The 16,264-nt window shown below is 39.1% G+C and overlaps 2 protein-coding genes across 10 annotated transcripts in view; one reads left to right on the forward strand and one right to left on the reverse strand.

Moving 5' to 3' along the window:
- The window catches only part of LOC119783782 (deleted in malignant brain tumors 1 protein-like), a 143,752-nt gene extending 141,487 nt beyond the window's left edge, over window positions 1–2,265 (forward strand). For all 8 annotated transcript variants that reach the window (XM_038285450.1, XM_038285458.1, XM_038285451.1 and 5 more), the window contains 5 exons: window positions 897–1,072; window positions 1,189–1,419; window positions 1,514–1,674; window positions 1,761–2,005; window positions 2,106–2,265. In XM_038285450.1, coding sequence (XP_038141378.1) covers window positions 897–1,072; window positions 1,189–1,419; window positions 1,514–1,674; window positions 1,761–2,005; window positions 2,106–2,152 — 860 coding nt within the window. In that variant the 3' untranslated portion in view covers window positions 2,153–2,265. The remainder of the gene's footprint in view (window positions 1–896; window positions 1,073–1,188; window positions 1,420–1,513; window positions 1,675–1,760; window positions 2,006–2,105) is intronic.
- A 456-nt stretch (window positions 2,266–2,721) lies between these two features.
- Window positions 2,722–10,464, reverse strand: ikzf5 (IKAROS family zinc finger 5). Of its 2 annotated transcripts, none has more exons than XM_038285465.1 (4): window positions 10,029–10,464; window positions 9,709–9,869; window positions 6,077–6,250; window positions 2,722–5,911 (listed from the first exon to the last, which is right to left on the reverse strand). In XM_038285465.1, the coding sequence occupies exons 2-4, from the start codon at window positions 9,839–9,841 to the stop codon at window positions 4,947–4,949; spliced, it is 1,272 nt and encodes a 423-aa protein (XP_038141393.1). In that variant the 5' UTR covers window positions 9,842–9,869; window positions 10,029–10,464; the 3' UTR covers window positions 2,722–4,946. The 2 variants fall into 2 exon arrangements, with proteins under 2 accessions (XP_038141393.1, XP_038141394.1); XM_038285466.1 differs by having other exon boundaries at window positions 9,709–9,872.
- Between the last annotated feature and the right edge of the window lie 5,800 nt (window positions 10,465–16,264).

Consider the following 16,264-nt stretch of genomic DNA (forward strand, 5'->3'; position numbering starts at 1 on the left):
TCGACTCACAAAACAAAAAGCACTCATGGAGAATTTTATTGTTTCAAAAAGGCGTGTTTTCTTTACTTATAAAAATAACAGAAATATTCTCCGAGTTTGGTGTGTGTGTGTGAATAAACATACATTTTTATGTCTTGCTACAGTTTCCTTATTGGATTAAATATTTTACTTAAACTGGGTCATTCTAAAACATACGTATATAGACATTCATCTAAATCAATGGTCTGAATGCCAGTCCTCAAGGTTCTGTTTGCTGTAAAATTTAGATGCGTCTGTGCTTCAACTCAACTGACTCAAATATCAGCCCATTAGCATAGCTCTGTTAAGTTTGAGAAGAATAAGCTTTACGCCATTGAAGGAGTGCAGTCGTTTTAAAAAGGTATGCAGGGAATGGGATACATGCAAAAGTTGCAGGACACCTGCCCTTGTAGACCTGAGTTAGACAGAACACCTTCTTCCACATATTTGAGCATCCACTTCCTGGCTTGTGGAAAACTGTAAACTCTCCACAACAGGGTCTCTGAGAAAAAAATTACATGACTATTTTTCAAAAGCAGACTTGAGCTGCTGGCGAATCCATCTTTTAAACTACATACAACTACATCTTTGAAGAAAGCGACAAATTACTGTTCGTGTTTCTGGGAAAGTACACCAAAAAAAATACAAACTGTATTTTATTTTGAACAGTTTAAATGAAAAAAACTTTTGTAACCCACAAGTACTTCAGATTGAAAGTTTGGGACTGTGTAGGAAAAGGTTTGGACAGCTCTAGTGTGTCATAAATATATATGTTGAAGTTTATGAATGTGACCTGGCAATTTATAGAGCACCCTGGCATGAAAACTTTTAAAAATATTGATCTTTTTCACTAAATATTGTACCTAATCCTCTTTCAGGTAGTGTTGACTGCTCCTCTGGCAACATGAACATTGTCATCAATAGAGCTTACCTGAACTCTCTGGGATATGACAGCAACAATCTCTACCTTAATGATCCATACTGCAGGCCACAGATTTCCAGTGATAACTTGGTTTTTAATTTTCCCCTCAACACTTGTGGAAACATTAAACAGGTAAACAATTGTTTAACACATGGATTGCATTTGAACATTCCCCACTATTTTGTTTTCAAATTGTGTAAGTTTAAAGATCTAAATGATTGATTCCTAAATTCCATCCTTATCAACAGTTTGTCAATGGCCGAATTGTGTACTCCAACTTCCTCCGTGCATGGCCCTCCACCCATGGAGAAATTACACGTCAGTCTTACCTAAAGATGAATGTCTCCTGTCTGATGGAGTCAGATTCTGTGTCCCAGATTTATTTTGTTGTGGAACATGGGGGGAACAGCAGCATCATTGGTTCAGGTCGATTCAATACAACAATGGCTTTCTACACATCCAGCAGCTTCTATTATCAGGTATTTTGGGTTTGGGTGGTGCAGAAATGCATGAGAAAAAATAGTGTTGGAAATTTTGGTAATATTTTCTTTTCTTTTATTTTCTTACATTAAGGTGACTGAGTTCCCATATCTAGTAGATCTCAACCAGTACTTGTATGTTCAAGTGTACTTGACAAGGCCTGACAGTAGCCTTGTTCTCTTCCTGGACACCTGTGTGGCCTCCCCATCACCTTTCAACTTTGAGTATAGACCATATTATTTAGTTCGAGATGGGTAAGCCCAGAAAAAATAACACACCAAGTAATCTTTTTGTGCTCGTTTTAATTTGTCAAAAATTGTTTCCCCTAACACTCTCTCAGGTGCACTTCTGATGAAACCTACCAGCCAATCACTTCCGGCTCCCAGTACAGAGCCCGCTTTTCATTCAGGGCCTTCCAGTTCCTGCGAGGAACAGATTCTGTGTACCTCCAGTGCAAAGTTGTGATCTGCCCTGCTTCGGATTTCAATTCCCGTTGCCGCCGTGGATGCAGTAGACGTGTAGCCAGGGAGTTGGAATCTGAGCATGAGAGCCAAACTCTGGTTGTCGGTCCTATCCAGCTCAAAGGTCAGTGTTTATTTGAATATCTGTCAAACACTGCTCTAAATATGACTGGAAGCATTGATTTTAAGAAAACATTGATGTAAGTATTTTTCTTTTTTGGCAGACCCTGAGAAAGAGAAGGAAGGCCCTGAAAAGCAGAATGAGGCTTAACTTAATGCTGCAGAAACCTTCTCCAATCATCTTTCTATTACTTTAAAAACAAAATGTTAAATCCTACTCACTTTAACTTTCCTGTCTCATTACCTGATTAAATGCATTTTCAAAAGACAGTGTGTAGGCATTCCTTGCTGGGTCGTACCAAAATGAGGTTGATATATTTCTCAAAAAAAAAAAAAAAAAAAAAGAGAACAAAAGTCAAACATTATCACCCCATTTCCTTTTTTAGGCTGTCTTTTTTTTACAGTAACATTTCCAACAGAAGAAACCAAGACATCTGTCTCCTGTCGATTCTAAAAAAAAATCCTAAGATGTTTCTAAACCAAACTGTGTATTGAATAATCAGCTATGAGATTCCATGACAAGAGCTAAACTGAATACTCTTCACTATAACTGTGCCTTGAGCCAAGGCAGAGTCCATAATATCTATCTGCTCACAACCTGATCCACTGATTTTGATTCCCACTTCCAGAACTATAGTAAATGTTCCCGGATGTGATCCCTTCATTGCAGCCCCATTGCTTTGAAGAAAAAAAGAAAAACAGACAAAACTTGAGGCATAGTGAAAGTCAATTAGAAAACACTTTACTTATAAATTATTAATCCATGTCACAATAAAGTCTTCTGCCACTTCAGCTCAGAGAAATGATGACAGCCAGAGGTTTTTTAACATTCATGAATTTAAAACACACAGAGAACATAAGGCGGCTCATACAGAATGTCTTCATTAGATTAAAGTACAATAAACAGGGAAGTGCCTAAAAACAGCAATTACGCCCTCTACAGGTGTTGATAAGCAACAGACAATAGTACCAAAGACAGAGGACCCTTTTGCTGAAATAGCTGCTTTATAGCTTTAAAATGAACATCTATCCAACCATTCAGAATACTTAATATATAATATAAGAGCACTGTGATCTTCGTTTTTGATGGAAATTTTCATTAAGAACTAGAAAAGGCTAGAATATGGTGTCCACGGTGCTACAGGGGAATCCTGAGACACATCTGATTTATTTTACAAAACACACAGACACTGGTTACAAAATGACTTCATACAAAGTCAAAAAGTGAGACAATGACATAATGTAGGTAGAAAATCACACAACTCTGAACAGATGATTTACAAGAAACAAGTTAACCAGTTCATCATGATGGAGGAACCTTAAAACAACACTATAAAGCTGACCAAAAACCATCTTTACTGTCCTTTGGCCAGGTTCCACCACCAATGCCATTTTCTGTTACAGAAAAGCTGGCATTGGCTCTAACATTAGTTAGCAGCATTTATGGAGCAGAAATTTGGCCAATAAAATGTTGAAAATACAATCACAATAATCAAACTGTAACAACCAAACCCCTATTCGGAAAGGTTATGGCTCTACCTGCTATAGGAAGAGGAAATATCATTCTAAAATAACAGTCATCTAAAACTGTGACACAAAAAGGGTGACACGGTTAGGCACTGCAAAGAAATGGTAATAATGCACCAATCACAGAAATAATTTCAACTACTGTAAGGCCAACTATAATATCTGAGAAAAAAACAGAAGTAGCTTCAGGTGCGTCAATAACTTTTTTTTTTTTGGTAATGTAACGGATGTAAAAAAAAGAACATTGGACCATTTTTTTTTAATTCAGTTTTAAGTCAAAATTTTACATTCAATGAACTGAGGCAAAAATCAAATCGGTTTAAAACTGTTGTGTCCAACATTAAACCATCTAGCTGTGGCATTAAACTATTAAAAGTTATTCTTCCTTCATTAATTTGCTTTCTACAAACCCCCCATACCACCATCCATAGAACAGGCCCATGTTGTTTAAGCCTGGCCATGGCCCAAGATATAGTTCCCAACATTGTGGCTAACTAGGCCCATTTTCTTAGGCCTCTGACTTTACTACATAGGAGTCTTCAAATTTTATTTCAATTTAACTGAAATGTTAATGCTGAAATCAGTAGTGATTCTTGGTCAGAGGTCTTTCACTTTATGGCCTTGGTAAGCTTCCTTTATTTTCCAACTTCAAGTTCATAGCAGGTTTTAGCCTTTGGCTTTCGGCTCAGAAAATTGAAACATGGACACAATTGAGTGTTCAAACAGTATAAAATATCCATAGAGTCTGGAATCTGTGAAGCACACCAGAACCTCTTCTGGAAGAGGTACCAAAGCTAAGACTTCAACCTTGGCAATTCATTGGCGTTGCTTAAAAGACGAATATAAGCCAGAAAACAACCAGCTTCACAAATGTTTCATTCATAGCAAAGCTGAGTGCATGTAAACCCCTGACAGTGTTTTTCTATAGCGAAAAGATGCTATGACCAAATTTAAAAATCGTATTGCTCCAGCAAACACATCTGACTTCATCATTATACCGTTATATATTTTAGTGTTTACGTTTAAAAATAGATATGCTTCAAATCCAACAGAGGAAACTGAATAGGTATTTAGTAAATAGCCACTCACTAAACTTCATTTCAAATGTGGAAATTTGTTTAGCAAAATTTTGTGCATATCTAAATAAATAGTAATCAAGTGACATAGATCTAGATAAATGTGACATTCACCATCACTGCAAACAGATTCTCAAGATGTCAAAAGCACTGATGACGCAGCTGTAATATACTAGAATGGGCACTTCGATAAGTATAAAAGGAAAAATAACTCTGACTGTTAGCACTGATGTGTGCAAGTAAAATTTTAAAGACTATGCTACATACAGGCCAAGTTAAAGAACAAAAAAATAAAACTTGTATTGGGTCAAAACAAGCCATGTGCTAAAATGTTCTTAGCGATCACTTGTGCTGCCCGCGGGCAAAGTGACAGGCAAAGTCATACTTGCTCTTGCACTTATGGCCACAGATGTTGCACTGGAATGGGTTTTCATAGCCATGGCAACCCATGTGGATGGTGTATAGGATGTTGTCAGGGAAGTAGATGTCACAGTGTTGGCAGTGATGAAGCGTGTGGGGGTCCTGCATTGGGGCAGACTGGCCTGGGGCCGGGGTACTGGGTTGGCTGTTGGATATGCTTGGAGTGCTGGTACGCCCGCTGTGCTCGCTACACGGACCACCTGCAGGACTGCAGTTACTGTGTGGAGGGGCCCTGGGCTCTAGGGTGATGGGGGAAGAAGAGGCAGCGTGAGCAATGCTAGCTGTGACGGCAACAGGAGCTGTGGCGGGGTGCGGCTGCTGGATGAGGAAGGGTTTTTCATCCACTATGGACTCTGCTCCTGGAGACATAGGGGGCTGAGTCTGGGCCTGGGATTCTGAGGGAAGGCTGGCTAACTGGCCTGCCAGGGTGGACAGTTGGTTCAGAGGGTTATCCATAACCATCTCGTGGTGAGTGTGATTTGGATTAGAGGAGAGCCCATCCCCGATCGCTTCACTCTGGTTCTCGAAGGTTTCTTGAAGCAAGTGGGGAAGCTCATGGGAGAAGTCATTCCCACCGTCTGCTTTGTGCACCACCATTGAAGGGGGGCTGAAGTTGATGAGGAGCCGTCGACCGTAGCCAAGAGAGCTGGCCTTCTTCTGCAGAACACTCAGCATCTTCTTATGAGAAAGGGACCGAGCACCTTTCATCGGCAGGAGTTTGTGGCGTCTGCGTCGATGATGTGACAGGTTGCTGCGATCGCTGCAGCGGAACGAGCAGAGCTCACATTTGTAAGGCTTCTCACCTGTGTGTGACCGCATGTGAGCTTCCAAGTGGCGCTCATAGGCTGATGCAAATGGGCACAGGTGGCAGCGGTGAGGCTTCTCTCCTATTTGTTTGAAGGAAAGTGACCAAACAAAGAAGATCTTGTTAGCGCGCACTACAATTATACATAGAAAGGTAAGTAAAGACAGACAAAAAATGAAATGCCAGAAAAACAAAATAACTGCTTGCAAAACACGACAATTTGTTTGGATCAATACTAAAAATGCACCTGTGTGAATGCGGATGTGTTCAATGAGTCGAGCTGTCCCTCGTGTGGCGTAGTTGCAGTAGCGGCACTTCAGCTTGCCATCATAGGTCCTCTCGAAGCCATCAACTAAGATGCCAGAGCTTTCTTCCAGCGACATGTCCACTGAAGGATGGTCCAGCCCATTCTGGCTGCATTCTGTTGACGAATTGTCACAAAGAACCCAAATGAAGTAAAAAAAAACAAAAACAAATTATATTTAATAAATGTTTTGTATTCATTAATACTGCTGCAGCTTCTCTTATATTTAAAAAATATAGGTAAACGAGCTGATTAAAAGGTTTATAAAATGAGAGAAAATGAATCAGAAAGGGATTTCTTATTAACAATCATTTTAAAATAAAAAAAACAGTGGCTACCTTTGAGATTTATTCTCTACACTAATTTTCAAGAGGCAGTTTTTAAGACATGTTTCAGCACCAGAATAAAGTGTCTTCAAGATGATGTGCAGTGTTAGTTTTTTACCATGTTGACCAACATTTGTATGTTTTTCTCACCTTCCTTTGTTTGCTCTCCCTTATTTCTGACACTATCTGTAATAGGGATTTATTTTGGCTTTCTTTCAAATTTGGTGAATGAATAACTAATGGTTGTCCTTTCAACAGGTTATCCAAATTGTGTTGAGAGTCTTTGCAGCAAACTGAAAATTGTCCTGCTTGTTGCTTCATTGTTTAATCCACTATCCGCTTTCTCTAGAGCTGTGCCAAATCCTTTTCATTTTAAAAATGAAGGGTTGACCATTTGTCTCTAAGACAGGGGTGGGCAAACTTTTTGACTTGCGGGCCAGAATGGGTTCTAAAATTTGACAGAAGGGCCGGGCCAGGAGCATTTGGACAAGCAATGTCATTAATTAAACCTGGGGATTGAAATGTATAAAAAAACCAGACAATTTTCACGACCATAAGGCGCACCGTACTAAAAGGCGCAGTCTCAGTTATGTGTGCCATTTCTGTATTTAACACACACATAAGGCGCACCGGACTATAGGGTTTTCTTATATACAGGTACATGTCCTCTACTACCTTTAGATACCTCTACTGCGTATTTAAAAATAGAGCGGGAGCAAAACTGAGTATGATTGTGCTTTATTCATTTATTTATTACAAAGTATTAATCAAACCTACGTGCTGGCCTTGAGACAGACACGTCGCTGATGACACAGCGCTGTGATGACTCCTAAATTAACTTAAAATCCTGAAACCTGCCGACGGAATATGTTCGCTTTTATTGCCGGTATCCTGGTGCCTGCAGTTTAAATTATTTAGATGAAAAACACCTGCCAGCAGCCGCGGTATACCCGGAGGCTACCCAGCCTAGAGGCTGCTGTTGAAGGGGTTCCTACTGTCGGTGTACCGCTGGTATGTGGGGGTCTGAGCGCCTCCGACAGATATAGTATAGGCATGATGATAATCTGGATGAACTGACTGCAATTATTACGTTTTCAGGTGGACTTTCTCACTTAAAAACATATTAAAACTACTTTATTCCCACTGATCACATCAAATATAGCAGCAAGATTTAGATTATTTAGATGAAAAACACCTGCCAGCCGCTTGGGTGGAACCCGGAGGAGACCCGGCCCAGAGGCCCCCTATGGAGGGGGAACAGATTATTTCAGGCAGCTGAAATATATGGTTCCCCCCCTTTAATTTTTGCAAATAAAGAGTAAATATGACCAAATCCACAGGATTTGTTCTCGGTGGTGAGAGGAATAAGCACAGTTAAAGACTTGCAGGTAAATTAATTTCTTCCCCTGTTATGGAAGGGGAACAGAATATTTCAGTAAGCTGAAACATCCATTCTCTCCTCTCCTCCTCCCATATCTTTGGGAAATAAAGAGCAACTGTTTCCAATTTATCTAAAATTGATGTGTGATGTGGTATACTATAAATGTCCTTAATCCAGTAATCTGTCATATTTTACATTAGAAGGTGATTAACCAGAAATTCTTCTCTCATCTTCGCAGGATGTCTTAATTTGTGTGCCCTGCTATCAGCCAGTTTCCATCCTCTTATATCAGCAATGAAAAATGAAAAATACACTACGTGTTGTTGTGTTCGGTGACTGACGTTTATTTCTGTCAGGCTGAAGGGACAAAAGTTGGAGAAATACCGATTCTCTTGGCGTTTAAAAAAACACAAAACAGCGTAAGAGGGCCTCGTTAATGTATTTATTTTACAATTTCTTAAAAAGAGCAACCGATTAAAATGGATGTTACAAAGTTGAGATGATTATATGAGCTGTTTTTACCGAAAAATGATCAGGAGCGCCTTGGGAATGGTCAGATCCGCCTCTCTGGCTGCAATGCGCGCTCCCGACACAGGGGGAACAGATTTTCACGGGGAAACAGAATTTCGCACAAGACCTCTTCACACCGATGTCGAGCGGTTGAAGTTCCTTTGTCAGACCTCCCGGGATAACGGCAAGCACAGCGTTCATTCAGTCACAGATTAACAGCGATGGTGATGCGTGGAAAAAACCACCTGGTCTCCTCATATACCTGCCTCGCTGTCAGCTCCCAGATCAGCTTCTCTGATTGGTTGATGCGGCGCTTCCAGCAGCAAAACTTCAATTTTTCCATCTCGAGCAGCAGCAGCGCGTTGGCGGCGCGCTCCCGAAGCGCACCGGTGTCGAGCGGTTGAATAACAGCGAGCACAGCGTTAATTTGTTTCACCATGTTTTTCACATCAGCTGTGAGATGGGCACGCATGGAGTCACAGATTACCAGAGATGGTGATGAGTGGGAAAAAACACCTGGTCTCCTTACATTCACCTCCCTCAGCCACGCTTTCATCATCTCCTCAATGAGGAGATGAGGAGTTCTGCATGGTGCATGGTGGTCTCAAAAGTCGCAGTTACAACACACATAGGGCGCACCGCACATTTTGAGAAAAAAAAAAAAAAAAAAAGACGTTTATGTGCGCCTTACAGTCGTGAAAATAGGGTAATTTGGACAAGTTCGGCGGGCCGGATTAAAAAGTCTAACGGGCCGTATACGGCCCGGGGGCCGTAGTATGATCCATGTCTGCTCTAAGATGTCAAAGTTTGGAGATTGGCTTTAACAAGCTAAACCTGCTTTAAACCTTTCAATGACTCCGCTATATTTGAGTTCATTTTTGTGCTTCATTATGTTGCTTGTTCACCAACTATAAGCAGGTGGACTATTCAAAATCTAAAGGCAACTGGTTACACTGGGTTTTTTAGGGGGATCATAAAGATTATAACTAAAAGATTTAAATGTATCATAAAATACTTTATTATTTTAATTCACAACGATGAACAAAGGTGTGAGGGTTTTCAACATTAAATCCAAACTTTGAAGTTTGATGCTGTAAAATAGATAGATAGAAAGGCTTTTAGAGGAAAATTACTGCATGTACACACTGGAGTACATTATAAATATAGAAACAGAATCCAAGACACATAACTGGCAAAAAAACAACATGAAATAATATAGTAAATTGCTTTAATAACGGGCCCAATTGTGCAGTAAGCATTAAACATTTATAAAGCAACACTACCAAGAACATTCCTCTCACATCTGGGAACATCTATCAAGCTACAGAAGAAAACAATACACATGGGAAACATGTTACCTGCTGGCAGCTCGTCCACCTCTTTAACGCCACTAACAGAGCCTGATATCATGTTGACATGTTGAGTCTGCTGGCTGAGATACTCCTGGAAATCCTTCACAAAGTCCAGGGTGTCCGGCTTTTCCTCCCCCATTGGAAGAAAGTCACGGAGGAGCAACTCGCTGCTTAACAATATAACATATGATAACTTATCAGTGAGCAGAACGACATTATAGTAGCTGTTTTTGACAGAGTAAATTAGATAAGGTGAATCTGAAACACTAAATTCTATATTGTCATTGTCTATAATGTTAAATAATTCAACTGTACAGCATACCAACCTCCAAAGATTAAAAACAGCCGGATGTTTTGCCTTTATCTGGTGCGTTCAGTGGCTAACCAGACACAAAGACAGGAGACCCCTACAGAACAATGATTGACAAGCAGGAAATCAGCGCGATCCAATGTCCGCTCGGTGTTTTCTATACACTGCTCCTCCTCATCATCTTTAGCGTCACAATTATCGTCATATTTGTTACCGAAGCCGCGTTAGCCGACCAGCTAATGTTAGCTTCCTTACCGAAAAGCATCCTTATCAACTACAGTGACCGTCAAACAGCGAGTCACTGTTTGTTTTAAAGAAAATATTCCAGTACGCTACACTTAAATCGCTGTTAAACTCTTTCAATAGCCTAAATGTTTTTATTAAAATAGCTAGTACTGTAGGCTAAACCAAAACATTCAACCTGTTTGAAGTCCAGGTTGTTGCGCCGTAAAAAAATATATCCCCGAGAACCACAACAGAAAACAAAGGTTCCTACTGGGCCAAAAACACATTTTTACAATAATAATGTATAATAATTGTAAAATAATCCCCCAAATAGTAAAAACTGATTCAGAGCATACAAAGCGACCATAAAAAATAAATAAATAAAAACAAGGAAAGATATATTTTTAGTCAATTTTCCCACTTTGACTTTTTTCTTGTTAAGAAGAAAATGCAATATATATATTTTTTTTAAACAAAGCAAACAGATCAGTGTTGAGAATACAAGGGTCAAATGTCTACTACAAAAGTAGACATTTGCTCAGTTTGTAGCACTAACCTTCTTGCAGCAAGAAGGTTCTGGGCTCGCTTTCCGGCCTGGGGTCTTTCTGCATGGAGTTTGTACATTCTCTGTGAGCATGCGTAGGTTCTCTCCGGGTACTCCGGCTTCCTTTCACAGTCCAAAATCATGACTGTTAGGTTAATTCTCTTCTCTAATTTCTCCTTAGGTTGGATTGTGCATGTGAATGGTTGTTTGTCCTATTCGTTTCTGTGTTGTCCTGCAATGGAACAGCGACCACTCCAGGGTTTACCCCCGCCTCTCGCCCATAGACAGCTGGAGATAGGCACCAACACCCCTTAAGGGTTAGGGTGCTTTATCCCCAGCAGGGATAAAGAATGACAGAAAAAGGCACAGAAATGAAAAAAAAAGGCCAACCCTGGAGGCTGTGATGGAGCTAGAATTTTCCCAAGTATTGCTGCGACTTGGACAGGCCCTGTTGGCTTGTACACCTAGCTGTTTGGGGCCCTGAACGCCATACCAGGGTCACCAAGTTTGCTAAATTGGTGGCAAAAACATCCTCCCAGAGAGCTGGAAACACTTTAGCCCAGCTCAGGGTGTATAAGTTCAGATGTTTTTGGTTGAATTTCCCTGTGGAAGTACTTATTTCCAAGGGTTGGTTCCCAGAGGGCTCTCTCTCATCCTCCTATTCGCTCAAAGTGAGCCCTGGTCTCTAAGAAATCTGGGTTTACCCCCACCTCCCCTGGAGGCTGTGAGGGAGCTAGAACTTTTCCAAGTATTGCTGTGGCTTGGACAGGCCCTGGGGCTAGTAGCCCGAGCTGTGTGGGGCCCTGAGTGCAGAGAACAGACACAAAGTGCTTGCAACATCCAGGACCCTGGTATGGTGTTGGACATAGTTTCTAAGTAGTTCTAAATGTCAACGCCAGAGTGCCGCTTTGCAGAAGTCTGAGTTCCTCTTAGGGCAAAGCTAGAAGCTGCAAAATAAAAACAGATGTCATTACCTGATCAGAGAAATTTTTGGTTCTCTGATGCAGGATTTAATCTAGATGGATGAATGTGGCCTTGAATTTATAAGTAACTCCATGACATTTCAAGCTGCTTTCAGATTCCAAAAAATGTATGTTTAAGTTTGTGATAGTGCAGTGTTCGTAATGGTCTTTAGAGGGAGCTACAGTACACTTGGAAGCTACAGACCTATCTTCCTAACCCAATATCTTTCAGGAAAATATCTCATTGAATTAAGGTTATTTTGTCAGGAATGGTTCTAAATAGATATTCTGTAAACAAAACACGGCAATAAAAAAACAATTATAATACTTTTTAGGAAGAGACTTCTTCCTAAAAAGTAGGAAAACTGGTAACTATATAAAAAAAAAATAAATAAATAAATTCCCTTGCTGCCAAATATGATGTCACCTTTAAAAAGAAAAAACCCACTTGTACTAAATGTTATTTCATAAGAGAGTATAAAAGAAAACGACCAGTATATGAACTAGTTACCTTTACATATATTTGATTTGTTTAAATTCTCTTGTTATTTGTTATACCTTCGCAGAGGGTGTCTTAACTCTATTTATCTTTTTACTTCAGAGTAATTTTAGCTGTTTTGCAAAAATACGATATAAAGAAAATTACATCATTTTTTTTTTATTGGATAAATCCAAAGTTAATTTGCTTTATGTCTGCTTTATCTTTGTCTGAGATGCTGGTGAAGGTTCTCAGTCATCCAGGTCATAGTCATTCAAAAAAAAGAAAATTAAAACAATTCATTGGATTTTATTTCCAAGTTCGAAGACATTTTGCTTCCCATACAGGAAGCTTTTTCAATTCAAATTGTCAGGAATAGGGTTGAATTTGAGGTTTTATACAGTGGCCCAACAAAAAAACAACAACCAAGAAATCTTGATATTAATGTGTTTTCAGCCCCAACAATTATTAACTGCCAGAACCCAACTTTGCTCATACTGCTGCAGCCAGTCTATAAGAGTTTTTCACATCTACACTAAAACATTAGTCCATTCTATTGTGGAAAAATAATATCAAACTCAGATACTAACCTAACCCTTACCGTATAGATTTGGACTTTGACTGGGCCAATCTGAAGATGTATATAAAATGATCTAATTTCATTGTGGGTCTGTCTTTAGGTTTAAAACGATTTTACCTGCTATCTTTTCTAGCCTCTGGCTGGTTTTTATTTAAAATTGTAGCTGTATTATCTCCACTCCCTTTCAATAAACCCTTACCAGCTTTTCTGTCCCTGGTGAAGTCAAGCATCCACACATCATGCATGCTGCCACCGCCATATTATGCAAATTACCTGCTGATATGTGAAAGCAGGGTTATTGCCCTCTGCACATGTAAAGCAAAAAGCTAAATTTTACATTTACTGGAACAAGAGCACATTTTTTCACATGTTTAATGTTTCCTCTATCTGTGGTATACTAAACATGCAATTGTCCTGCTGACAGCAGACGCTAAACAACCCTGAATATACAAAAAATACCAGCCCATTTCATAGATTATTCAAGCATAAGCTGCACTTCATGTAAATAAATGCCTTGGTCCATGTGCATATGTTTTCATGTTTAAGTCTCTTTAAAGGATGGTTGGGCCTTTTTTATATAATCATATCAAATGTATGTCAGTGTATTACATGTGCGGTTTATAGCAGTGCCTCAGCAATATTCTATAATGGTTACATAATGACAATAAAGATCATCTGATCAATTTGCTCCTTCTTGGCCCTGTTAGTTGACTTTTTGGGTGGTTTGGCATTGTTCCATACTTTTATTTGTCATAGTTTATGGATTAAATGGTGCTCAGTGAGATGCTAAAAATGTATGGAAATGCTTTGTAGCCAAACCATATTTCAAACCTTTCACTACTCTGACCTGTTTGGTGTGTTTTGTGGTCTTGATGATGCCGTTTATTCATCAGTGCTCTCTAAAAGAAACATCAGAGGCCAAACGACCTTGATAAAATTACACACAGGTGTTCTGATGATGTTCTAAGCGCATATTTCAGATTGTTGTTGTTTTATATATGCAAAAAGAAATAAAGTGCATGCTATTTTTTTTTATTTAGTTTGCCTTGCTCTATCAATCACTCAGAACAATAAACTGACATTTGTAGATGCATAATGAAAATGTGGAAAGTTTTCTTTTAACTATGTGACATTAAAAAAGGTTCTGCGCACTTCTTTCAGTCTATTTTTAAATTTTGAAATATAAACAAAAGCCATAGTTTTCTAAGTCTCATCCTTTATTACCTATGGTGTCATTTTTCACAGATAAGTGGAAACACCCATCTCCTGTCACCAGCTGATGAAATTAACTGATAGCCTGTTATCTACATGCTATAAGACATGGCACACTTTCAGATGTACAGTTTGTAATTATACTCAAGTGGCAAATGAGGCACGACAACAGCAATGCATCCAGAGGCAGCTGACAGATTCATTCAACTTTGATCAGAATCAATAATTTACAGGTTAAGTGCACGGTGAAGATCATGTTGCCCCATTTGTGTCAAACTTGTAGAAGAACCACTGAGGAGAAGATGATAAACGACCAATTAGAAAGAGACTACTGTATCCTTTTACTCCTTAACAACTGCTACTATCAGAGCATGCATATCACAGCAGTAATGTAAACCTTCTGGTGTCTTTACTTGGACATATGAGCTGCTCATTTAGAGTTCATTTTAAATTTTATCTACCTGCCTACATTTTAATGCTTACAAGAGGCATGTATATGATACAGATTTAGAAAATGACTGGAATTCATCCGGAATTTACTGGAATTTAATGGTATTAACAATGATTAAATAAGTTCAAGCAGTTCTGCTCAGCTGAAGTCTGAAGGTTTAGTAAAGAATGTGGACAGCAGATGGCGCTCACACACCATGTGAAATTTGCTTCTGCCACTCTGCTTAAAAGTAACATTACAGAATACCAACACATGCATGATAGTATAGTGATAAAGGTGAATTTGCACTAATTAATGCACTTTAATTATTCTCTTATAACTGTGCAAGATTCTGGTTGAAAAATGCACCTGCAGGCGCAGAGGACAGTCCATCTTATTTGTGAACCTCAGCCACTGGAAGAGCCAGTTACATCACCCTCTAACAGCCTTTCCTCCCTAATGTTATTTTATTGCATTTTAATTATGCTCAGGTTTCTGCTGAGGCTTGAACCTCCTGAATAATTTACAAGCAGCCATGGTGATTTGTGGGTTTGAGAAGACAAAAGAGCGCACTTCTCATTGCCGTGGTCTAATTTCTTTCAATAGTTTTGTTTTTTAAAATCCTGCTCCAGAAATTATCCACCCACTAATCTTATGTCATATATAAAACTAAGGATCTCCAGAGGTTTTAAACCATGTGGCCTCTTGAATAAAGAAATGATTTACTGTGCCTAAAAAATACTAAATGGGAGCATAGGGTGAAACTTAATTTTGCATTCATGACTTGTTCAATTTCAGATATATTAAGCAGCTCTGCTAAAGGGCAGCTGCTCCGCTAATAAGACTTGTAGCAGGTTATACTCTTATTAAATCAAGCATGTTACCCTCTGCAGTTCGTGTTTGTTCTTTTACATGAAATATGTCTTCAAAGTCACTGAGAAGTTTCTAAAATGTTACAAATTGAAGAGTGGCTTCAAAAACCATTCAGTTAAACAGCTATCTGGAATTTAGCCTGGGCTGGAAGAGGTGGGCTCTAAGGCTAAGGTTCAACCTTAGAAATAGTTTAGGTTTTTTAAGTGACATGGTTCCAATCAAAGGTCAACATCTAGGTTCCTTGAGAAACTTGATTATCGTAAATGCATGTGAATTCAACCCATTTGAGTTGTGCAAAGGGTAAATGCAACTTTTAAATTTCTGCTAGTTGCTGGTTGCAGTTAGGCCCAACACTAAAAGGATGTTGGACAGCCTTTTCTAAACTAATTCATAGCTCATTTAGCCAATTCATAATATAACAACTGGTCAGATATTAATTGCTTTATTTGGTAATAAATAATCACCATTAGATAGCATTAATTTTATTCTAGTCCAGGCCTGCATGTTGTGATTTAACAGTCATTGAAACTCCCAAAAAGCAACAAACAAAAAATACAGTGTTTTCAGAACATTTCTCCATCTTAAATATATCAGTCCTTGGGCGAGATGCAAGATACACCCTGGACAGGTTGACACCTCCTTACAGGGCAAAACACTGGTACTCAGAGCAAACAGTGATAAATACCCACACACACATACCTAAAGGGTACAAAGAGAGAAAAACTGAAGTGAAGTCATATTATGGACTGTAGGAGGAAGCTGGAGTATCATGTAATACAGAAAGACCTCAAGATTCAAACTCTGGAATCTCGCTGAAAAGTGACAGTATTACTGTTTTTTTTTTCATAGAGCCATGTTTTAAAAATACTAATTTATCAACCAAAAAAAAAAAATCTATTTTTGTTTCCCAAAATCTTAGAGCCAGAGGTTAGGGCCGATGAACTCAGA

The sequence above is a fragment of the Cyprinodon tularosa genome, unplaced genomic scaffold (genome assembly GCF_016077235.1).
Source record: "Cyprinodon tularosa strain WSP-4 unplaced genomic scaffold, ASM1607723v1 ctg210, whole genome shotgun sequence".
Lineage (NCBI taxonomy): Eukaryota > Metazoa > Chordata > Actinopteri > Cyprinodontiformes > Cyprinodontidae > Cyprinodon > Cyprinodon tularosa.